We start from the raw sequence: 25,584 nt of genomic DNA, 5'->3' as shown, positions 1-25,584 counted from the left end.
GTATGGCTATGCCATATTGTGTATATATGCTTGGCATGGGAGACCCTAGGAATATGGTTTCAAAGATAACAGGAAGACATTGCTTTCATCCTAGTCCATGTCCAAGGCTGGACATGTTTACAAGAGTGATAGCTTAAACATTGCATCCTAATAGGCAAAGGTTAACATGCCTGAATCTCCACCTCAAGAATGCAACATGAACTGGCCGTGTCAGCATAATTGATCGAGTGCCAGATCCTAGCTCACCATGCATGGAACCTCTATGATATAGGGATGTAAACGGTATGGAAATATATCAATCATACAGATACCGTTTTGTCGGGTCCCAAAACTAATGATTCGGAAACCGACATGTTTAGACTGTATCAAGCCCTGGATCAGTAGATTGATACAGGTTCAACAATCTGGATCTTCATTGCATATATTTGATTAAGGTTTCAAAGGAGATATTATTACAAAATATAAGGGTATTTACAAGCTTGTGGCTAACTAATACAGCAGAAGCTATAGAATGACTCAACTCTAATGTTTTGCTATAGACTTAAACCATTTATCTAATCTATACTTGAGAATTAAGTTAGAATAGAACTAACTTATGATTGAACTCCCGGCTTCGACAAGACTCCAAATTAACTCTGAAAAAGGGGTTGAAGCAAGGGGTGAGTACAACGTACTCAGCAAGCTATTATATTCAATAATAAATGTATGAAATGGTAATATTTGAGTAGAGCTAGGTTTAATTGCAGAAAGCTGAGAATAAAGAAGTAGAAATCCTGAAATGTTTGATATGCAACAGTATTTAATAAAGTTTGAAATTATGTTTCTAACCAAGATGCCATAGTGAGTCCCAATGCTCGATAACCGCGAGCACGGCTATTCGAATAGTTTTGATAATATTCATACTGCAGTAGATGTACGCTTTACCCGCAATCCATGACATGCTAATATTCATTAGCTTAGTCATGGCAAAGCTTTTCGGTTTCTAACATCAGTGGTACCTGTTCCATGAACTATAATCCCTATGCGCTCTGAACGTAACGTTATCAGCAGCGAGAGGAGTTCTGGCGTTCCCGAGGTTTTTAGAGAGAACTGGTTGAGAGACCCCCGTCATCTCAATCAGGTTTTCATAATTCACACACACAGCTCGCGAGATAATCAAGATATTTACCTGCGCCTCGGTAAATATCACAATCGCCCTGTTCGGCGTAAGTTTGCCTCCTGCGCGAGGACTTAAAAAGAACCACTATACAGAGGTACCACCTTTGCTAGATAACTTAATCAGCTAGGTCTATGCCCATACGAGAATTGCGGTCGTACTCGTATGTTCTTCACATGTACTTGGCAATCTTATGTCGGTTGGAACAGTACTAGCCACCCGGAAATCAACCATTTCTACCGTACTGTTCCAATCTAAGTTCATTAAATTTTATGCATAATCTAACTAGGCATGGCTAAGCAAAATCTAGCATATCTGGTTTGCTATGTTCAGGTTATGCATTTGAAATCATGTATGACTAATGCATAGAACAGAGATATAGAATATAGGGTATTTATGCTCAAAGGAGAGGAATAATAACTTGCCTTGCTCCAACGCAAATAAATCCGAGATGGGCAACCTGATTATCCGATCCTTGAAATATCACAGGTTGCCATCCAAAATATAACGGACTCCACTGAAGAAGAGGAAGATCTAAATTCAATAAAAGCCATAGAATAACAAGAAAACGACAAATGGTTAAGAGGGCTAGGGTTTAGGGTATAGCCTATCTTTTCTATAGGGTATAGGGATTACTGGGCTAATATTTTATGTGCAGATTCTAAAGGGTTGGAGGCTAAGGTGGATAGGAGATTAAGCAATTAGGGTCGCTTATATTTGATGCATGGGCTTATGTGGTTTGGAGGATAGGAAATATACTGGATAAATAATGTGGTTAAGTAGGCATGTAGCTGGTATAGGTCAAGGTCGGGCTTTGATAGAACAGTGGCTAGAGTTTAGTTGTTCTCGAGACGATGCTGAAGTAGGATAGCATATCGGCTCGTAATTCTTGCATAGGCTATGGGTAGTTGGAGGGTAAATGGTTGAGATTATTCTGGCGGGGAGTCTGGCTAATAAGCTGACTAAGGTTTCAATTGTCTAAGCCGATATCGAGGTAGGATAAATATCGGCTAGGGTTTGGGTATTCGCTAGTCGTCGCTAAAGCATGACGACTAGGTTTCGTATCTTCTCTAGCCGGTGTCAATAGACAATATAACGGCTAGAGGGATGGGAGGTTTGTGCAGGTTTAGTGGGGCGGAAGTGTTACTCCGACAACCGTGAGTGGCGGCGGAGCGGCTAGGATCACACAGAGCCCGAGAGCTAACTGTGCGGCGTGCTATGGAGGTCGAGGGAATAGTGAAGCTCCAACCGCTGTACGCATCGAGGCATGGGGTGCTAGGAGCAGCACTTCGACCTTAGGTTTGGTTTTGCCGGGCTTTACAACCAACGGTCCGACGTCGAGGATAGAAAAACCGTGAACGTCCCCATGGAAGGCGTAAAGTTCCAACCGGCGGCTTTTTAGTAGCTAATGGGTATTTTGGGGTAAAAGAAAATATTTGAAAAAGGCAAATATAAATTCAAATGATATTTGAATAAATTCAAATAAAATTATAAAATAACAAATTAGGCATCAAAATGAAGCATTTGAATTTATATGAATTTAGGTCCAAGTTTCACTGGAATCAGATCTACGGTTTAGGAGATATGGGCTTCTAAAGAATAGGATTTGAATTAAATCTAGAAAATATGAAATAGTACTGTGCAGGGGCCCACCTGTCAGCCTTTCCTTTCCTCTTTCTTTTCTCTTTCTTCTTCCTTCTTCCTCCTCCCGTTCTCTTCCTCTTTTCTGTTGCCGAGTGAGTTGAGAGGAGGAGAGGAGGGGCGCTGGCTCTCCGGTGGATGGAAGACTGCGACGCCGGTGGCAACACATGTTCCCGAGCGACGCGCATCCGGGGAGGGTGATAGTCGGCAGAGGAAGTGAGAGAGGAAGCTGGAACGGCGCAGGCAAGAGCTCTGCTCCGGCGGCAAAAGAGGAGGTTGTGGTGGCTTGTTTTAAAGGGGAAGGGAAAGGGGAAAGGGGTGAAATGGATTCGCCTCGATGAGACGAAGCTAGTGGCGCGAGGGCTTGGCCGACAACGCTCCGGTGAGGGAGATCGACTAGTGGTGGCCATGGCCTAACATGGCCAGGAGAGAGAGAGAAAAGCTCGGCTTGTGTGGGGGAGAAAGGGACTTCACCGTATATTTATAGGCTTCGGAGGTCGGTTGCTCAAGTCGGTTCGCAGAGGAGGAGGGCGACGAAGGCACGGCTGCAGCGACGTGAAGGAAAGAATGACGGCACCGGTTCTTTCCTCCCATTGGACGTTGGAGTCGGTTCGGCTTGCAGATGTCGTCAGCGAGTTGAGGTGGTGGCTGACGTAAGATTGGGCGGCAGAGGAGGAAGGCAAGGCACGGCGTCGGTGGAGTGGGGGCGAAGAGAACGGCGCCGGCTTGATTCCTTAGCGGCGAGGTTTGCGGCGGCGTGCGCCGTGCACGGCACGCGCACTGAGAGGAGGGAGGCGGCTGGGTTGTGGGCTGAATTGGGCCGGCTCGGCTTAGCTGGGCCGGAAGCCCAAGAGGAAGGAGGAAAATAGAAGGAAAAAGGATTGGGCCAAAAGGAAGAAAGAACGAAGTTTCGGCCCGATGACAAAAGGAAAGAAGTCTAATTTGTATACTTGATTTGAATAACTGGGTTTTGCGAAGAATTTGAATTTAGAGAGAATTCACAAAGGAGATTTCCTAATTTATTTGAGTGCAATGTTTAGAGGTGGAGTTTGAGGGAATTTATTTGGAAGCACTCAAATAGGAAAGGAAATTAATAGTATTCCTCAAAATATTTTTGGGAATGTGGTAGGAAAATAGGTGGAGGCAAAAGGATATGATTTGAACCCTAAAATATATGGCATAGGTTTCAAGGAATTGTTTGAGGCTAAAAGGAAATTTAGGTGACAAGGATATAATTTATTTTCTTAGCACAAGAGCAATTATTCACAATATTTGTAATAATATTATTCTTGTGCCAAGAAGGAAATCAAGCCACAGGAATTAAATTAGCGGCTAGATCAAAAGGAGGAATTTAGATATTTGGCGATAAATAAGAATAGGTTTGGAATCAAAGGATAGGTTTAAAATCAAAGGATGGGTCGACAATTAATTCCAATAAAATTGGAATCGTTTGGTTTAGGTTCTAGGACAATAGTGGAGAATTTCTTGGACCATAATTCATAAAAATAGAAAGGGGTTTTCAAACTAAATTTGAATAAAAGAATTTTAGTCAAAAGAAGGTTTTAAACCAAATCAAGAAATACCTCAATTTAACCAAATATATTTTAAATGAAAAACACAAAAGAACTTAAATACCAGAGAGGTTTTGTGCGAGTTAGTTCTAGGAGGTCCCTCTAATTATATTGTTCTAAGTTTAGGAGGTTATTGAAAACATAAGAATCGGCATGATGCAGGATTGGAAAATGACACATTTTCAGGATGTTACACGTTTCCCGAAAAAAATAATAAAAAGATATCGTCACAGATTGTTTTCAATTGTAAAATTTAATTTTTCTAATTTATGTGTGTTTTATTGAAGTTGTTGCTAAATAGTTAAATTCATAAATATGATATATTCTCAATGGAACTGCTACTGTTTTCCGTAAAAATTTAAAAATAATATCATTTCTGATCATTTTCATCCCTACTGTGGGATGGTACCTTTAGATCGAAGATGACCTGCCATGCCTGCGAGTGCAGTGCTTAGTCCATTATCCAAAGGAAAGATTAATTTGTGCTTTATTAATTGTCTAAAAAAATGTTTGTGCCTAGCTAATTCATTATTTAAAAAATACTCGCCAAAATCAGGAACAGAACATCTAACTTTTTACATACTATAATTGAAACATTGAGAAGAATAAATACTGAGAAATGGCACCAACGAGTGTGTACGGAGTAACATTACAACAAAAATGCCTTTACAATACTTATGAAGCATTTTAAAGATATTGACAAGTGTCTTTTGGTGAATTGTCTCTACTAAAATGCCTCTGTGCCTATGAGTGAGTAGAGGCATTAAACTAACCCTCTCAATCCTCAAACTAACAAATGTGAAAAATTAGAAAAAAATTATTTTTCCCGCTATTACCAATCATCGAACTCAATAACTTTTTGAAAAAAAAAAGAATTGTGTTCATGAAATCTTAATCTCAAGTCAATACTTGAACATATGGGCCTTGTATTACTTATAACTACTTATTTAGCATATATTAAGATTCTAAAAGTATCTCTACAGAGGTTAAAATGCGTAAAAATACCCCTACATATGAGGCAAATTATAAGTGCCAAAAAGGGGACTATAAATTGTCTCTACAAGATAAATTTACACAAACTTTGCTAATAATGTCTATGAATTGTCTCTATATATACTACTAAAAGTATGCTAAGCCATTTTTAAGTAACTTTCTGGATGAGTGGAAGTCCAAGAAACTCATTTTTTTCCTTTCCAAAATGAGGTCTTGGTGCAAAATTCTGTACACCAATTCTCTGTTCTTGAACATTAGCAGAGCAGGGATATGACCTACCATATTTCATTTTATCACTTGGCATGTAGTTAATCATTTTATTTTCATATGAGAAGTTGAAAGAAACATGATACTAACTGTCAAAAGCTAGATTTTTTTAGTACCGTTTAAATTAGTAGGAAACTAGTGTAACTGCTATAGTAAATCCATACCTGTAGGTATTCCATATTTAAAATCTATTCATGTAGATGTAGGGGGTTGGAATATTGATGCCATACATTAAATTTTAATCACAGGGTGTATCATTAAGATGACATTGTCCGTGCTACATATGCTAGCTGTGAGATTGTTCGAGCAAAGGGCTCCAGTTCTCTGGTGAACATGTTGCCAGTGATTGTTAATTCCAAGTGCAACACCAGGATAAAAAACAGGTTTGGGTTTCTATTCTGAACAAGTTGAGCAAAAACATAGAAAGATGCATGGACATGTATATAACAATCTTAACTACCTGGATGGACTTGTAGCCAAATGATATATATTTTTGGCCTGGGAGGCATAGGGAATTCAGCACAAACAAAATACACCGTGTCTACGTTGCTCAGCTGCAAAACCATGCGCCATATACGATAGCCATGTAATTTCATGACATGAAAGATGACTGCTAAGAGCTGCCATCCATACCATATCTTCGTTACGAGTTCATCTTGGACCAGATCAAATCTTTTGGGTTACGAGGCAAACTGGACTGAGACTGAAGTGACTAAGGGGACACACTTTCATGTGCTCTTATGTGCTATGCGCAAATGAATGGGGTTTTGACCTCAACCTCTACGCAGTGGCTTTTGCTAGAGTAACTTGAAGTTTTCTATTGTGTTCTTGCCTGCGTGCTGCATGTATATATCTCACTAATTTAATTAATTTGAGCGTTAATCTACTGAGAAATTAGAGTGTAAGGTTTCATGGAAAACAACATTATTAGTACTTGTTGGTGTAAAAGTAATACTTCCAAGATGATGTTAGTTACCTTTTGTTTCAGTGGAACTAATTAATTCAGGCAAAGAAATTCTCCCACAAGTAAAACCAAAAAAGTGTATAAAATCTACCAATATACATCCAACAGGTTGATACTAGTCCAATCTTTCCAAGAAGGCTGCTTCCAATGGTAAATGGTTCAATGAAAGCTTCCCTGACTTGTAGCTATCGCTATAGCTACTGGTCACACCAGGAAAACAGGTTACAGATCCTTAACAATTTATGGCTCATCTGTCGACAGTCACTACTACAGAAGGCTGGATAGGTGCTGGTTTTCCCAACTGGCACCCAGATAGCGGCACTAATAACTCGGTGAATTCAGGCTAATACCTCGCCAGTGTCATTTCCATTATTGCATCACCGGATCATCTCTGCTAATACATAGTAATCAGTACTGCTTTCTATAGGAATTGTATAATTGCACCTGTGGATCCACCCCTGTTTGCGGATCAAAGCACCATGGCTACCATGAAAGGAACTTGACACCAGGCTGTTGCTCGATCGAGCTTGATGTCATTTTCTAAGTAGAACATGCTCCAGATTTTCAGGAATCTTTTGGTCTGTCTCAATGAAGAAAATTTCCATTGATCTCTTGGTTTTAAAACGCTCCAGTAATCTTTCTGTGTGGTCTGCCGGATGAATTGATAATAAGATGCAACAATTTGCCAACTACCTTTGTTTTGTTGTCTTCTTCTTCTTTTTTTTTTTTGAAATGTGTTTTGTCCAAGTATGTGCTTTATATGTATATTTATATACAAATTCATATAGAAGTTACTGAATCTAGACGAGTGATGGAAGATACGAAACATCTTATAATGTGAAATATGGATGGACTAGTAATTTTCTCTGCATGCATGGTACAATTTTCGCAAAATTCAATAGCGGGCTCAAGACCAAAGAGTGGATAAAAAGAGACAACACAAACTAGTCTGCTGTTCCAAGAAGGCCACTTCCAACTGTAAATGTCACAAGCAGCATCACTGGCTTGCAGCTACAACGATTGATAATGATACATACATGGGCCACATGGCAATTGGCATGGAAGGCAACAGGAGTCCAGCTTCCAGATCCTTATTCAAGTATGGCACAATGCAAAATCACAATGGTATAACTGCCATACAATGAGACTCAGAATCTGCCTTTGGCCCAAGCTCAATACTTTTTTGGTTGAACTCCCTGCCAGTGTTTGAGTCGTAGTACTCTGGCCTGCAGAAATGCTAGGGATCTCAATCATGTGAGAGTCTGCAGGTAAGATGCTCCACATCTGCATGAACAGTGAAGCAATGCACAATATGCACGGTACTGCTTAACATTGGTACGGAACATTAATTAGGAAATAGATAATTGTATATGTAACGACAACTAGTGTTGTAACAGTAGTAATATCATCAACTAGTGTTGTAACAGTAGTAGTAATCGTTTAGAGAAATTTTATGGTTCTTAAGAAAGTACCTCGAGATATCTAAATTAATTTTACACTAAAAAATGTGTTACCTTCCAAGATACCTTTTAACAGTGGTCAAATTACCCAATTGTGGAAGATCAAAGCTTCCTTTATCTGAAAAAAAGTGCTTTAACACAGATGACGAGGTATTGCAGCAAATATATTTACTGATCACAGTTACTCCCTCTGTTTTACGTTATAAAATGTTTTGACTTTGGTCAAAGTTGAACTGCTCCAAGTTTGACCAAGTTTATAGAAAAAAAGTAATATTTTTGATCCAAGATAAATTTATTATAAAAATATATTTAATTATTAATTTAATAAAACTTATTTGGTAATGTAAATATTACTATATATATTCGTCTATAAACTTAGTCAAACTTGAAACAGTTTGACTTTGACCAAAGTCAAAACATCCTATAACCTGAAACGGAGGGAGTACTTAATTATTTTCAGTCAACACAATAACTGATAGAGAACATCTACACTGTATTAAAGGCTAATCATTACAAAATAGTAGTATATAAGAGAGAATCTAGGAAATGACATTGACAAACACCAAAATCCAAGAAATGGAATCAACAAGTGCGAGTTTCATAAAATGGTATCGCTATTAGGGTTCAATCCATCCCACACCATTAAATATAGTGTTCATCCTATAGCACTTAACGAAGGGATGCTAACGGAACCCTAACAGCGATGATATTTCTGAGACAAAATCGCTTGTACGATGGAATTTCTTGGAATTGAGTGCTTTTCAATTGTATTTCTTGGATTTTCTCAATATATAATGAGTAAAGTGCACAAGTAGTTCCTAAACTTATGGGGGTGTGTCATCTAGATCTCTAAATTCTCAAGATGTATTTTTGGATACTCGAGTTATACAGGTCAAAACATGCTCCAACCCCTGATGTGGCATGCTACGATGACACCTACATATCAGTATAGGACCAACATGTCAGTCACACAGAAAAATATATAATCAAAACTACTGTTTCGCACAATTTGAGAGAGTGAGAGGAGAAAAATGTTTCTTAGTTTTATATTTTTCTATTTGGGACCGCCCGTGAAATATATAATTAACTGTTATTGGGTTGTGAACTTTTGATACAGCTACAATGTGAAAGCTCGAAGATGTTGCCTACACGGGTAGGGGGGGGGAAGCGTTCCTAAATAATACTAAAAACAATCGCATCGGTCAAATCTTAACAGGGCCCAGAACTCCTGGTGAAGAACACCGAAACTTCCTGGCAGCTCGGAAATTCTGAAGTTCTTTGACAGGAACTTCCGGTGTTCAAGCAAATTTGAATTCTGACTTCAAATGTAATGAAACTACAGGCCTATCCATACCAATGACCATGAATAGAGGAGATGGAAATTGTGACAAGGGCTTGAGCCGGTAGATGGACAACCCAGCATCTCATCCTTCCCAGCTAATTTTTTTGCGATCAATAAAACAGATTAATCAATACACATCTCCAGCATTTCAGAAACTTGGAGATACGAGAACCCCACTCGAAGTGGTGGAGACAAGAGGGGACAGACCTGACCGTCTTCAACAATTTTTTTATATATATAACCATCAGCTAGGTAAGAGCAGGTACAATAGCAAACTATAAAACAGCTATAAACACATTTCGAGAAGATAAGAGAGAAGAGAGAAGAGCAGCGGGCTATACATATTTGTAGCCAGCTGCAACACGAACTCAAAGATGCATGTGTGTATGACATGTGAGACCATATATTAATTGTGTAGTATATGTTTATTGGTAACTATTATATGAATTGGCTATTAAATTGACTATAAATGATTTGGAGCCAGCAATTGGCTATACTATTAAACTTGCTCTAACCAATCTCTCGTTCCCAACCTCAATCTCTTGGTTACCGTGCACACGCTTCTCAAACTGCTAAACGGTGCGTGTTTTGAATAAAAAATTATAAAAAAGTTGCTTTAAAAAATCATATTAATCCATTTTTAAAGTATTTTAAGCTAATAATCAATTAATCAATTGTAGCTACTAACCCTAACCCAAGAACACAGCAAGTAATACTCCGCATATTAGGCCTCCTCCAAGAGACCAAGATACGTAGCATGTGTAAATCTGGCTCTTCCACTGTCTTTCATGGTGCGCATGCATAATGTACTGCAAACGAGACATGCAAGCCATGATTGTCAATAGTAGTTACAAGGCGCTACATGCCTCCTTAGAGCAAGTTTAATAATATAGCCCACTGCTAGCTCCAAATCATCTATAGCCAATGTAATAGCCAATTTATACAATAATTGCTTACTATACAATTAGTACTTGGTCTCACTTGTCATACACACATTACGTCTTGGAGTCCGTGCTGCAGCTAGCTACATATCTGTAGTCCGCTGCTCTTCTCTCTCTTCCTTTATCTCTTTAAAATATGCTTATAGCTGGCTTATAGCCCACTATTGTACTTGCTCTTGCATACCGGAGTTACCGAACACCGCTCCTTTTAATCGATTACTCTTTCTTCCAAATGCCACTAATAATATCACTGGTGCCAGCGACATTCCCGTTTCTTCTGCTTGTCATAGGAAAAATATGAAAGTACTTCTCTATATTTGGACAATGATAGTGACTAGGAATGGGAGGAACTAGGAATTCAGTTTCAAGTTCATACAGAGCCATTGCTAGTATCTCCCAAAATTTTCAGTTCGGAAGACTGCTATTTCAACATTGAGTATAGCACATTCTTAGTAGTAGTTTTAACTCATATATAGTAGCTACAATTGACTCAAGAAATCTCTCTTAAATACATAATCAAATGATTATGTTTAATTTTCAAAGAAAGTATTACACATGCATGCTAGTGCTCTATGTGATGTATTTTTCAAATACTATTGTTTTTTCTTCACACTACTGGAGAAACCATCTTTACCGATCGGCCAAAATCCACGTAGCCCCGGTTCATTAAAAAACTGGGATTAAAAAATCATCTTTAGCCCTGGTTGAAAAGCCCATAACCATTGTATGATCACCAACCGGGACATTTTTAGTCTTGATTGAAAAAGTGTCCACCTCCTTACTCTTTTTATTTCCGGTTGGAAACACCAACCGGGACTAAAAATCGGTGCATAGTATATAATCCCTCGCCCTTATCCTCTAGCAACCACCTCTTCCCTTATCCTCCTCCTCTCTTTTCTTATCCTCTCTTATCCCCTCAAGAGCAAGCAAATCGGGAGCGCGCGGTGGCAAAGGGAGGCCTGCGCGGCAGCGGCCAGACGGTGTAGGTGGGCGGTGGCGCGACGCCTTTGCCAGTGGGGAGGCAGGAGGCGGCTGCGACTTCGCTGATTGTTTTTGGTCCTTTTTTTTTTTTTGAGAATTTGGTATTCATTGCATGGATCTAAGATGTATATTCTGTGATGTATTTGATTTGTGTGTGATATGAATATGTGTGTATTTGTGATGATTTTTTTAGAACTTGTGATGTAATCTTTTTTAGAATTTGTGATGTATCTGTAGATGATCAATTTGAGGATTTGGAAATGATCTTTTGTTGATGATCGATTTGGAGATTTCACGATTTATGGATGACCTGGGAATGTAGTGAAATCAATATTTAATGTTAAAAAACAATGAAAAATATAAAAAAAAACAACCAGACCTGGCCTGGCTCATCTTTAGTCCCGGACTAAAAATTGATTTTTAATCTCAGTTATTTCAACCGGGACTAAGGTATGTCCCGGATTCGTAGTGAGGGGGTTACAAACCGGGATTAAAAACCATTTCTCCAGCAGTGTCAGAACCAAATTACCAAAATGACGTCTCATTTCAATTTCTTGAAAAGATCTTATAACAGTGCTTCTAAAAACTTTAAAAACCCTAAACAGAAAGGACTATTGCTATTTTAGGTTCAATCGGAACACAGCTTTGCCTTACCAAACTTACCAAAATTTTGTGCTGGTTGGATGCTTTGCGGGCTTGGCAGGCCGGCCTTGCTTTAATTGTCGTGGGCTCGGCCGCTGATGGCAGCCCAAGAATCTCCACCTCCGTTCGCCGCCGCCGCCGCCGCAACTCGAGCGAGCGGCGATATGGCATCCCCTCCTTCCCCCGGCGAGGGTGGACAAAGCCACACATCGGAAAGGAATCCGGAGAAGATACAAGATCAGTTGGCGGCGTCGTCGTCGTCGTCAGCAGCGGCGGCGAAGAAGAGGAAGAGTAGCGAGACAACCACCGCCGGTAGTACCACCTTGGCCTCCCGCCCTCTCCCTCCTCGCTACCCGCCTTATCCCACCTTACCACCGGGGACTCGTCCTACCAGAAAATATTTGGATTCCGTCCTTGACTGGGCCAAGGAGCGCCGCCGGATCGCCAAACTCTCCAAGAAAGGTTCAATTCAATCCTCCTTCAATTTCTTTCCTTCTTGTTTCTACAATTACAATTTGTTTTGATCCATGGCCACTGACCGCCATCCATCCTTCTTTTCGTGCGTTAGCTCAATGTAAAGATATCCCCACTCTCAGGGATTTGCCCATGGATCCCATCACTGCAGATGCCGTCGTCACATCACAAGACAAGGCCATGGTGCTGCGTGTGGCTCGCTCCGTTGTCAGTGTTTCATCCACAATGCCTGGTAGTAACACAGTTATCTAAGGCTCAATTCGTTATTTTTCGTTCATATGATTCATATTTCTCCTAGGTAGCTATTGATGGTTGATAAATGGCATTCGATGACTTTGCAGATGGGGGTGGATTGATTTCCCGGTGCACTGGCGTCGTAATTGGTTGGGATGGGGCTAACAAACGTGCCAAGATCCTCACTGCTGCTTCTGTTGTTTGTGACTTCAATGGTGAATTGCATAACCCAGCACTCAAGGTACATAACTCTCTTCTTTGAATTATATATATATGCCCTGTGTATGTATAGTCTATGTTAAATGCTTCATATCTCATAACTGTAGTTGATCATGTCGTCTGCAATTCGTTTTAACTTTTTGAGTTACCAATTGCTGCCTGTTGTCTGATCGATCCTCTTTGTTTATCATGTAAGTTTCAATTTACGTTGCTGTTAATTAGGGAAGTAATTGCTCATTGTAGCTCAACTTGCTGAATTCTTGAAATTGAATAGAAATCGTGAGGTATTTTAATACAAACTTGAGACTGTTTGGCAAAAAAAAAAAAAAAAGAACAGGTTGCATTGTCCACTTGGCCACCGAGCATTCCATAGGCCTCTTTCCACTTAATATTATCCCACACCAGAAATTCTAGCACTTTGCTTTTGCTCCACAAACCAAAATTATGTAATGTCAAGCAACCCATTAGACAGCAAGTTTCTAGCAATGGGAAATATCTTATAACAGATCTCTATGAGTTTGGACACACACTAACTTCTTCTGTTAAAATATCAATTCTACAAACTCCTTCACCAGCACGTTAATTCTCTTTATGCCACAAAGGTACAATGAAGAAAAACCCCTTCACCCTCGAAACTTCTTAAAAGAGTCAATTTAATTACCTTATCGTGAGCCCTTTCTAAATTATTTACAGTTTATTTCCATGAATTTCATGCACCCAAGCCATCCCTTGATTTCCCGGTAGCATAAGGAGTTCAATTTCCTTGTCAAGTCAATGAGCTTTGCATGGTAGCACTTTCAGCTCGCATTTATATATTATTAGTGTTGGTTCTTGTGAAAGGTAAGTAACACCAATGCATGTTTGTCTAACCATGGCTTAGCACTGTTTTAAGATCTTATTATGTGCCTGGTTGTCTTTTCTTTAGAGATGTGCAGCTGTTACAGAATATGGACATTAAACCTTGCATGCCTTTTTCATGTTATTCTCTGTGATGTTGATTTTTTTTTCTAAATTTTTTGCTCATTCTTCAGTTATCTTAATTAACTCACTTAATGTTTCTAAGGTTCTTATCTATTTTAGTTCTTATGATTTCCTTTTCGCCTATTAGTCCTTTGTATACAAGTTAACTATAGTTGATCAAGTCTCAACTTTCCAGCTATCTGTCAGTATGCCAAATAATACAACAACAGAAGGAAGGTTGTTGTTCTACAATGTGCACTACGGTATTGCTCTTTTGGAAGTCATGGGAGACTACAAGTTGGAGGTCCCTTCTTTTGGATCGGGCACAAACTACGGTCAGGTCATATTTGCATTGGGTAGGGGTGAAAACATGTCTTTAATGGTTAGCCATGGAACAATTTCATGGACAGATTACCCTGTGTTATTGAGGAACCACAATATGTTTCTGAGCTGTGATATTCCTGAGGTATTGATGCATTATTATGCTGGCATTTTAATGCATTCTTATATTCTCGTTAATTTTGGAGTCTCTCTTTAATGTAGGGTGGTTCAGGAGGGCCAGTGGTTGACCATGATGGCAATATGATTGGGATTGCATTTGAAGAAAATCCGGGTCCGGTCGTTATCTCTATCAAGACAATCATGACTTGCATGGAGATGTGGGATCAGTTTAGGTCTGTTCCCTTTTCTTACCTGTTGCTATCTAAATGTAAAATTTATGGGCAGTCATTATTGTTGACAGTGCTTTTTCACCTTTTACCACTCTGTCAACATCCTATCAGCTAATTACAATGTTTCAAGCGCTAGAAAGTATTCAATGGTGTTTATGGTCTCTCTTGTGAATCGTGATCTACTCATGTCAACTGTCTGAACGTGTTCCTGCTTGCTCATTGTTCATTACAATGACATGCTATGCATGAATGCATTTTTCTTAACATGTTCATAATAAATAATATTGAGGATAAATGGTAATAATGGATTGGATGGTATGTTTGCCAATATGCAACAAATTTGATGTTATGGAGGCAATTACCCCATTCCTGCACTGAAATATAAACTGATAGGAGCATGGAACAGTCAATACATCCTTATATGTGCCTTGTAAACTGAAAGACATGGTACTGTTGCCTTATGGAGCCCTTATGGCTTAGCCAAAAAAATATTGTATAGTTTACTTTTGGAACTGATGCTCTAAATCCAACTTATTTTTAGCCGTGTTGCTCGCCCCTTGCTTGGCATGCAATTGAAGTCAGTGGAACTACTGGATGTCTCCATTCAGGAGGAACTCTGTCGTGACTATAATATCACCAGTGGTTTCATTGTGAGTCAGGTATAATACTATTCTGTTACATATATTTTTCTCCTAGTATTTGACTCGTTTGGTCTCATAGGTGATAGCTGATTAATTCATTTTCTCATAGTATTTGACTCTTTTGGTCTCATAGGTGCTCATTGATTCTACTGCTGAAAAGCTTGGTATTAGACGAGGGGACGTGATTGATTTTCAGGATATTGATTGTTCTACTTTATCCCAGGTGAGTAGAACTCTTAGTCTTTATTAATCACTTTACTATGTCTATAAATATAGTATATGGGTTATATTTAAATATTTAATTACACTCTGTGAGCAGTTAGAAGACCACCTCCTTTCTCTTGGTTGGGGATACCTGAAAGGGATGCATTTGACAGCCGATCTGAAGGTACCTTAAAAAGCTATATGTTCAAAAACCAAAAAAAAAAAAATGTTACTTGGTTCTTTAGTATTGAAAGGTAAAAGAAAAAGTTGAACACCCATTTTGTTCTTTTTGTCTATGAAGGTTGAAGTTCATAATCTCTTCGACTCATATAGGGAAAGTATTACTTTCCCTGTACAGTTCACTGATGCTTCTAAGCAGGTTAGTTGAGCTATTGTTCCTTACTTTTGTATTTGTTATCCCTAATTTTATCCTCAACCATTGCAGTTAGTTGTATCATAGGAACCCCAAAAATATTTATATATATATTTGAATGTTTTGTGGTGTGGCTTCATATAGTTTGAAATAAGTTAGTTTCATTATCAGCCCATGCAGCCAGATTTAGAATTCAAAGTTTAACACTGTCATAGCTAACCTGTTGACGATCAAACCATTCAATTTGGATACAATTATTTTTGGCATATAGCTAACTGGATGGCTCAATTATTCAACGATTTGATTAGCATATCGCAAGACATTTATTTCTGTGACCGTAAAAAATTGTTTGTGGAACTGACAAATGTTTTGGAATGTAGGTTAACTAGAGTTGAAGAGGTGCTGCAAGGGATTGAAGTTGCCTAAGTAATATGTCTGACCAAGGGGAGGGATGTCTACTTGTGCCTTTTGGATAATCTGGCAACCTCATTGTGCTTTTGGGACAATTTGGCAAGTCTTACCAGCGATGCAACCTCATTCCTCTAAATGGTTGTGCTGATATAGTTTTGGATGAGATTTTGTAAAGATAGTGTTACTGCGCCTCTTACGCTCTTAGCAGAACACCATGCCCCTCCGTATATATAGCAAGGTCAGATTAGCGCCATTAACTGAATCTAAACTTTGTTTTTTATGAACTCAGACACACACAATCAACACATTACAGCCGCGTGGGCCCACGAATGTGCCCTCAACGACGTGCTGCTACTATATCAGTATTCAGTACTTCCTCCGTTTCACAATGTAATTCATTCTAACATTTACTATATTTATATTGATGTTAATGAATCTAAATAGATATATATGTCTTGATTCATTAATATAAATATGAATGTGGGAAATGCTAGAATGACTTGCATTGTGAAATGAAGGGAGTAGAAGTTTGGAGGACCCCATGTCAGCTGACTATGTATGTGCCAGCTTATTAGCTGCTTCAGTACTAATCCAAAGTTTTTGTAGCGTGAATCCAAAGTGCTTGTGATTGGTTTCTTTTTCTCCTGGGAGAGATTAACGCATGGTTTGCTACTTTGCAAAAGGTTTCCTCTCTAGATACATAATCTAATCTCGAACAGTTCCTCATCATCTGACATCTATTTGTGTTTTTTTTTTTTTTTGGAAAGCCCTCGTATTTGAACTGTAGCTTAGTCTTGTTGAGCTAAAGATAAGAACATTTTTTCTGAAAAAAGAACAATTTTGACACAAACTAGGGATTCTTTTCTTATTGGTTATTGAAAGGTGGATTATTATCTATTTTTAGCGATAATAAATCGCGACATACTAGTTATGTCATTCTCACTATACCCCCATACGATACGGGGGTATGTAGTATATGATTCGTCTATTTCTTAGAGTAGGACAAGTGGAAAGGATAAGGGCCGGTGGTGGGCATTTGGGAAAGTCGGGCCGATCGGGTGTCTTCATTCAAGCGAGGGTACAGAGGAAGAACGAAACGAAGTGAGAGGCCGGGGGGCAGGGAAAAGAGTCGAGTCGATCGACCGGGAGAAGCAAAACGAAATCAGGATTTGGCCGAAAAAGATGCAACGTTATGGATACCATGACCGATCACCATCGAGAAAGAAGAATTTTTCTAAATCACTTCGGGTGAGCGGGTGCGTCAGTTTTATTAAGAAAAAGGAAGCCGTGGTTCTAGCTCATTTCTCTATTTAGAGAACTACCCCTTGTGGGCCTTCTCTATTTAGCTAGTTTGAGGTGGTCCGCGTATGATTCTACCTTCAATTTGAAAAGGGTCGAGAAGCCCTTTATCGAGCGATATAACAGCGGATGCTATTTTCCACACTTTATACTTTTTTGGTATAAAGATAAAGGAGTCGAGTTTACTTATCAATCGATAAATAATCTGTGTTGACATTGGCATTGGGAATAATAGTTCTTTGGATTGGTACTTCCAAAAGTAAATGTTAGTATCCGATTGTGCACTCGGGTAAAGTGGAGGTGATCCTCGGATAAGGTCTAGGGAATGGGACTTGCTATAAGCGCCTACCCGAGATTGGACTCGAGGGTAGGTAAGATAGACAGACCCCGAAAGGAGGGCTCCGACCCGACTGTAGGCTCTGCTATCCGTTAATACTACATGATGCTATCTACCCAGATAGCATCTTATAGTATGCTTGTCTATCTACTGATAGGAATAGGTATTCCTATATATCTTTTATTAATAAATACTTCATAAAGAGAATTAGTACCCCCTCGGAACGAGGGCTCCGTTCCCTCTGCTCTGCTGCCCGGAGGTATAGATCGAGTTTTTATTTTCCAAAGTGTCCCCCAGCACGGGTTGTGGGCTAGGGCTAGCGCTCTACTCCATGAGATCGGTGCTCATCTTCTCCATGTGTGCGCTGGTTGCGGCGGTGCCGTGCCAGGACAGGTCGTCCGCAGCCACCACCCTTATCCTCCTCTATTTTCTTATCCTCTTCCTTTCCTCTCTCTCTCTATTCGATCTTATCCTCTCAAGAGCAAGCAGATCGGGAGGGGCGGTGGCAAAGGGAGGCCTACGCGGCGGCGGCCAGACGGCGCGGAGGGCCGCGCGCCGGGCGGCACCTCTACCAGAGGGGAGGCGGGAGGCGGCTGCGGCATCACTAATTGTTTTTGGTCCTTTTTTTTTTTGAGAATTTGTGATTCATTGCATGGATCTGAAATGTATAATCTGTGATGTATTTGATTTGTATGTGATATGAATATGTGTGTATTTGTGATGATTTTTTAGAACTTGTGATGTAATCCTTTTTAGAATTTGTGATGTATCTGTAGATGATTAGTTTGAGGATTTGGAAATGATCCTTTTGTTCTATGATGATCGATTTGGAGATTTCACGATTTATGGATGATCTAGGAATGTAGTGAAATCAATATTCAATGTTAAAAACAATGAAAAAAAGAAAAAAAAACCAACCAGACCTAGCCTGGCTCATTTTAGTCCCGGACTAAAAATTAATTTTTAATCCCAGTTATTTCAACCGGAACTAAGGTATGTCCCGGATTCGTAGTGAGGGGGTTACAAACCGGGATTAAAAACCTTTTCTCCAGCAGTGTCAGAATCAAAATGACGTCTCATTTCAATTTCTTGAAAAGATCTTATAACAGTACTTCTGAAAAATGTAAAAACCCTAAACATGAAGGACCATTGCTATTTTGGGTTCAATCCGAACACAGCTTTGCCTTACCAAACTTGCCAAAATTTTGTGCTGGTTGGATGTTTAATTTGCGGGCTTGGCAGGCCGGCCTTGCATGAATTGTCGTGGGCTCGGCTGCTGATGGCAGCCCAAGAATCTCCACCTCCGTTCGCCTCCGCCGCCGCCGCAACTCGAGCGACCGGCGATATGCCATCCCCTTCCCCCGGCGAGGGTGGAGAAAGCCACACATCGGAAGGGAATCCGGAGAAGAGAGAGAGGATACAAGATCAGTTGGCGGCGGCGTCATCAGCAGCGGCGGCGGCGGCAGGTCCGGTTCCGAAGAAGAGGAAGAGTAACGAGACAACCACCGCCGGTAGTACCACCTTGGCCTCCCGGCCGCTCCCTCTTCGCTACCCGCCTTATCCCACCTTACCACCGGGGACTCGTCCTACCAGCACAAAATATTTGGATCCCGTCCTTGACAGAAAATATTTGGATTCCGTTCTTGAGTGGGCCAAGGAGCGCCGCCGGATCGCCAAACTCTCCAAGAAAGGTTCAATTCAATCCCCCCTTCAATTTCTTTCCCTCTTCTTTCTACAATTACAATTTGTTTCGATCCATGGCCACTGACTGCCATCCATACTTCTTTTCGTGCGTTAGCTCAATGTAAAGATATCCCCACTCTCAGGGATGATCCCATCACTGCTGATGCCGTCGTCACATCGCAAGACAAGGCCATGGTGCTGCGTGTGGCTCGCTCCGTTGTCAGTGTTTCATCCACAATGCCTGGTAGTAACACAATTATCTAAGGCTCAATTCGTTATTATTTTTCGTTCATATGATTCATATTTCTCCTAGGTAGCTATTGATGGTTGATAAATGGCATTCGATGACTTTGCAGATGGGGGTGGATTGATTTCCCGGTGCACTGGCGTCGTAATCGGTTGGGATGGGGCTAACAAACGTGCCAAGATCCTAACTGCTGCTTCTGTTGTTTGTGACTTCAATGGTGAATTGCATAACCCAGCACTCAAGGTACTTAACTCTCTTCTTTGTTTGAATTATATATATATGCCCTGTGTATAGTCTATGTTAAATGCTTCATAGTTCATAACTGTAGTTGATCATGTCGTCTGCAATTCGTTTTAACTTTTTGAGTTACCAATTGCTGCCTGTTATCTGATTCCTCTTTGTTTATCATGTAAGTTTCAATTTACGTTGCTGTTAATTAGGGAAGTAATTGCTCATTGTAGCTCAACTTGCTGAATTCTTGAAATTGGATAGAAATTGTTTGGTATTTTAAGACAAACTTGAGACTGTTTGGCAAAAAAAAAAAAAAAAAAGGTTGCATTGTCCACTTGGCCACCGAGCATTCCATAGGCCTCTTTCCACTTAATATTATGCCACACCAGAAATTCTAGCCCTTTGCTTTTGCTCCACAAACCAAAATTATGTAGTGTCAAGCAACCCATTAGACAGCAAGTTTCTAGCAATGGGAAATATCTTATAACAGATCTCTATGAGTTTAGACACACACTAACTTCTTCCGTTAATTAACATATCAATTCTACAAACTCCTTCACCAGCATATTAATTCTCTTTATGCCACAAAGGTACAATGAAGAAAAGCCCTTTACCCTCGAAACTTCTTAAAAGAGAGTCAATTTAATCACCTTATTGTGAGCCCTTTCAAAATTATTTACAGTTTATTTCCATGAATTTCATGCACCCAAGCCATCCCTTGATTTCACTGTAGCATAAGGAGTTCAATTTCCTTGTCAAGTCAATGAGCTTTGCATGGTAGCACTTTCAGCTCGCATTTATATATTATAAGTATTGGTTCTTGTGAAAGGTAAGTAACACCAATGCATGTTTGTCTCACCATGGCTTAGCACTGTTTTAATATCTTATTATGCGCCTGGTTGTCTTTTCTTTAGAGATGTGCAGCTGTTACAGAATATGGACATTAAACCTTGCATGCCTTTTTCTTGTTATTCTCTGTGATGTTGATTTTTTTTTTCTAAATTTTTTGCTCATTCTTCAGTTATCTTAATTAACTCACTTAATATTTCTAAGGTTCTTATCTATTTTAGTTCTTATGATTTCCTTTCCGCCTATTAGTCCTTTGTATACAAGTTAACTATAGTTGATCAAGTCTCAACTTTCCAGCTATCTGTCAGTATGCCAAATAATACAACAACAGAAGGAAGGTTGTTGTTCTACAATGTGCACTACGGTATTGCTCTTCTGGAAGTCATGGGAGACTACAAGTTGGAGGTCCCTTCTTTTGGATCGGGCACAAACTACGGTCAGGTCATATTTGCATTGGGTAGGGGTGAAAACATGTCTTTAATGGTTAGCCATGGAACAATTTCATGGACAGATTACCCTGTGTTATTGAGGAACCACAATATGTTTCTGAGCTGTGATATTCCTGAGGTATTGATGCATTATTATGCTGGCATTTTAATGCATTCTTATGTTCTTGTTAATTTTGAAGTCTCTCTTTAATGTAGGGTGGTTCAGGAGGGCCGGTGGTTGACCATGATGGCAATATGATTGGGATTGCATTTGAAGAAAATCCGGGTCCAGTCGTTATCTCTATCAAGACAATCATGACTTGCATGGAGATGTGGGATCAGTTTAGGTTTGTCCCCTTCTCTTACCTGTCGTTATCTAAATGTAAAATTTGTAGGCAGTCATTATTGTTAACAGTTTGCATTTTCACCTTTGGCCACTCTGTCAACATCCTATCAGCTAAGTACACTGTTTCAAGCGCTAGAAAGTATTCGATCGATGGTGTTTATGGTCCCTCTTGTGACTTGAATCTACTCATGACAACTGTCTGAACGTGTTCCTGCTTGCTCATTGATCATTAGTTCATTACAATGACATGCTATGCATGAATGCATTTTTATCTTGAGGTGTGGGGATGGTTCCAGCAGAGTATGTCGTCAGCACGGTTGGATAGAAGGGCTTGGGTTCTGATGACAACCACAAAAACCAGCGTCGTTGCAGCGCAATTTCAGTGACTCAAGTTGACAGTGTGGCAAAAATTGAAATGCATTGTTAATAGAAGTAGCGAAAGCGTAAATCAAGTTTTAAGAGTGGCAATCCTGAAACTGTGACTTCTAAGAGTGAAGAAAACAAACTTTCCCTTATTTATTGAATTTATCCACTTATCTTGAGTGCTGAAGCATAGTAATTTTTATCTTGAAAAGTAGGTATTTGTTGTTATTAGGAACTGTGATCAATTAGGCAGTTATCTCACTTATGGTAGAGTTGTTGATGTATCTTTTGTCTCTTGTTCACAGAAGTTTATTTTATTTGCCAGTTATGGGTTTAAAAATTTATCGTTGTATTTAATGTTTTATTGAATTTAAAGTGTGCGCACAACTTATCGAGGTGGGGGTGACACCACTACCACTAGGTTGATAGGAAAGCTGTCTGGTGTTTTTTTATGTTATCCTTTGTTTGTTAGATCATACAAGTTGGGCCCATCATCTAGATTCTGGATATAATGTCAATGCTCAAATATGGGATGAGTTGCACGTTTAGGAAGGGCAATTTAAATCTCAAACCTCAGGTTTAGTGCAACATACTTTAAAGCTTTTTATTGCTGAAGTCGAACATAAGGAAAAAATAGCATACAAAATGTACCAGTGACCTCATACAATACTAGTAATAATATAATTTATGCATCATATCTGTTAAGAGAGAATTATCCCTACAAAGGCCAATTTGTTCCACATGCCAAAATATGGCCCATTCATTTATATGCTAGCTGAAACACTATCTAGTTTATTCCCTGTCACCCTTATACCACCGCCATCCATGTTCATCATGATTTCTGCTCCTCAACACTCAAGAAGTACTGTAATGTAATCCCCATTTTGCTAAATGTCAAGTGATGAATTGGCTACAGTTGCAAAACTAAAACATCCTGAGCCCTTGTCACCTGATGGCCAACTTTACTGCCATTGCAGCTCCTAGCTTTGCAGCCCCAACAGCCGCTGCTGTTATCACATTGCTGCTCAGTGCCCTATATTGATCGCTGGCTCGCTGCTCACGGCACAGGAGCACATTGATTATGCGATTTTGGTGGTGTCTGAATTATAGCAGACTTTGGCTGCTAGGGGCATGTATGTTTCTATTTTAGTTATTTTGTGTTCTAGCCATAAGAGCAAGTACTATGGGCATCCAAACACAAGCCCCAAGATGCCACGTATGACTAAATGATGAGGTGGAGGAGAGAATAGAGGGGAGAGAGAAATATCCCCCCTCATGCAAGGGGCAATCTCTACACAAACTCTATATGAGAGTGTTAGAGATATTGGGATTGTGTGTCAGATGCAATCTGTTATATATATTACCTCTTAATTTATTGGCGTATGACATGTATGAAATTAGAGGTGATAGCCACCTCTACTATAAAACTTGCTCTAATGGGTGAGTGATTTATTTTTCTTAACCTGTTTATAATAAATTATATTGAGGATAACTGGTACATATATTGCCAATATGCAACAAATTTGATGGTATGGAGGCATGCAATTACCCCATTCCTACACTGAAATATAAACTGATAGGAGCATGGAACAGTCAATACATCCTTATATGTGCCTTGTAAACTGAAAGACATGGTACTGTTGCCTTATGGAGCCCTTGTGGCTTAGCCAAAAAAATATTGTATAGTTAACTTTTGGAACTGATGCTCTAAATCCAACTTATTTTTAGCCGTGTTGCTCGCCCCTTGCTTGGCATGCAATTGAAGTCAGTGGAACTACTGGATGTCTCCATTCAGGAGGAACTCTGTCGTGACTATAATATCACCAGTGGTTTCATTGTGAGTCAGGTATATTACTATTCTGTACATATATTTTTCTCCTAGTATTTGACTCGTTTGGTCTCATAGGTGATAGCTGATTCATTTTCTCATAGTATTTGACTCTTTTGGTCTCATAGGTGCTCGTTGATTCTACTGCTGAAAAGCTTGGAATTAGACGAGGGGACGTGATTGTTTTTCAGGATATTGATTGTTCTACTTTATCCCAGGTGAGTAGAACTCTTAGTCTTTATTAATCACTTTACTATGTCTATAAATATAGTATATGGGATATATTTAAATATTTAATTACACTCTGTGAGCAGTTAGAAGACCACCTCCTTTCTCTTGGTTGGGGATACCTGAAAGGGATGCATTTGACAGTCGATCTGAAGGTACCTTAAAAAGCTATATGTTCAAAAACAAAAATAATGTTACTTGGTTCTTTAGTATTGAAAGGTAAAAGAAGAAGTTGAACACCCATTTTGTTCTTTTTGTCTATGAAGGTTGAAGTTCATAATCTCTTCGACTCATATAGGGAAAGTATTACTTTCCCTGTACAGTTCACTGATGCTTCTAAGCAGGTAACTAGTTGAGTTATTGTTCCTTACTTTTGTATTTGTTATCCCTAATTTTATCCTCAACCATTGCAGTTAGTTGTATCATAGGAACCCCAAAAATATTTATATATATTTTGAAATGTTTTGTGGTGTGGCTTCATATATATAGTTTGAAATAAGTTAGTTTCATTATCAGCCCATGCAGCCAGATTTAGAATTCAAAGTTTTACACTGTCATAGCTAACCTGTTGACAATCAAACCATTCAATTTGGATACATTTATTTTTGGCATATAGCTAACTGGATGACTCAATTAGACAACGATTTGATTAGGATATCGCAAGACATTTATTTCTGTGACTGTAAAAAAATGTTTGTGGAACTGACAAATGTTTTGGAATGTAGGTTAACTAGAGTTGAAGAGGTGCTGCAAGGGATTGAAGATGCCTAGAGTAATACTATGACTGACCAAGGGGAGGGATTTCTACTTGTGCCTTTTGGATAATCTGGCAATCTCATTGTGCTTTTGGGACAATTTGGCACGTCTTACCAGCGATGCAACCTCATTCCTCTAAATGGTTGTGCTGATATAGTTTTGGATGAGATTTTGTAAAGATAGTGTTACTGCGCCTCTTATACGCTCTTAACAGAAAACCATGCCCCCTCCGTATATATAGCAAGGTCAGATTAGCGCCATTAACTGAATCTAAACTATCAACACATTTCAGCCGCGTGGGCCCACGTATGTGCCCTCAACGACGTGCTGCTACTATATCAGTATCAGTACTTCCTCTGTTTCACAATGTAAATCATTCTAGCATTCACTACATTTATATTGATGTTAATAAATCTAAATAGATATATATGTCTAGATTCATTAATATAAATATGAATATGGAAAATACTAGAATAACTTATATTAATATAAATATGAATGTGGAAAATATTAGAATAACTTATATTGTGAAACGAAGGGAGTAGATGTTTGGAGGACCCCATGTCAGCTGACTATGTATGTGTCAGCTTATTGGTTTATATGATTTATAAGCCAGTGAATTTAATGTCCTAATTTTAGTGGTGGAGTCATATATCTATCTCATATAAGCCAAAAAAGCTTCTCCAACCTATCTTTTGGCTTGGCCCTCTTTGTTTAGGCTTAGGCTTATTGGCCTAGACTTTTAAGTCAGCTTATTGGCTTATATGATTTATAAGCCGGTGGATTTAATGTCCTAAGTTTAGTGGTTGAGTCATACATCTACCTCACATAAGCCAAAAAAGCT

At 39.3% G+C, this 25,584-nt stretch overlaps 1 protein-coding gene across 3 annotated transcripts; it reads left to right on the top strand.

Moving 5' to 3' along the window:
- The first annotated feature begins 12,035 nt into the window (after positions 1–12,035).
- LOC127782205 (putative protease Do-like 14) lies at positions 12,036–25,492 on the top strand. 3 transcript variants are annotated; one of them, XM_052309290.1, is made up of 10 exons: positions 12,036–12,420; positions 12,527–12,664; positions 12,774–12,907; positions 14,042–14,311; positions 14,389–14,519; positions 15,058–15,175; positions 15,291–15,380; positions 15,477–15,545; positions 15,663–15,740; positions 24,710–25,492. In XM_052309290.1, exons 1-10 carry the CDS (start codon positions 12,057–12,059, stop codon positions 24,716–24,718), a joined length of 1,401 nt encoding a protein of 466 aa, XP_052165250.1. In that variant the 5' UTR covers positions 12,036–12,056; the 3' UTR covers positions 24,719–25,492. The 3 variants fall into 3 exon arrangements, with proteins under 3 accessions (XP_052165250.1, XP_052165251.1, XP_052165249.1); XM_052309291.1 differs by lacking the exon at positions 24,710–25,492 and adding an exon at positions 16,115–16,871; XM_052309289.1 differs by lacking the exons at positions 12,036–12,420; positions 12,527–12,664; positions 12,774–12,907; ... (4 more) ...; positions 15,477–15,545; positions 15,663–15,740 and adding exons at positions 19,048–19,472; positions 19,580–19,708; positions 19,821–19,954; ... (4 more) ...; positions 24,071–24,139; positions 24,251–24,328 and having other exon boundaries at positions 24,710–25,165.
- The last annotated feature ends 92 nt before the right edge of the window (positions 25,493–25,584 follow it).

Source organism: Oryza glaberrima, chromosome 8 (genome assembly GCF_000147395.1).
Source record: "Oryza glaberrima chromosome 8, OglaRS2, whole genome shotgun sequence".
NCBI lineage: Eukaryota > Viridiplantae > Streptophyta > Magnoliopsida > Poales > Poaceae > Oryza > Oryza glaberrima.
Note: the sequence above shows the minus strand (reverse complement) of the source record. Positions and strands in the feature narration are given on the sequence as shown.

Bases quoted from the DNA above. Each gene is read 5' to 3' on its own strand.
- LOC127782205 (XM_052309289.1), top strand. From the start codon at position 19,061: ATGGCAGCCCAAGAATCTCCACCTCCGTTCGCCTCCGCCGCCGCCGCA. The intron at 19,955-21,088 runs GTACTTAACTCT...TCAACTTTCCAG, and splicing joins TGCATAACCCAGCACTCAAG to CTATCTGTCAGTATGCCAAA. The intron at 23,775-23,884 runs GTATATTACTAT...TTGGTCTCATAG, and splicing joins GTGGTTTCATTGTGAGTCAG to GTGCTCGTTGATTCTACTGC.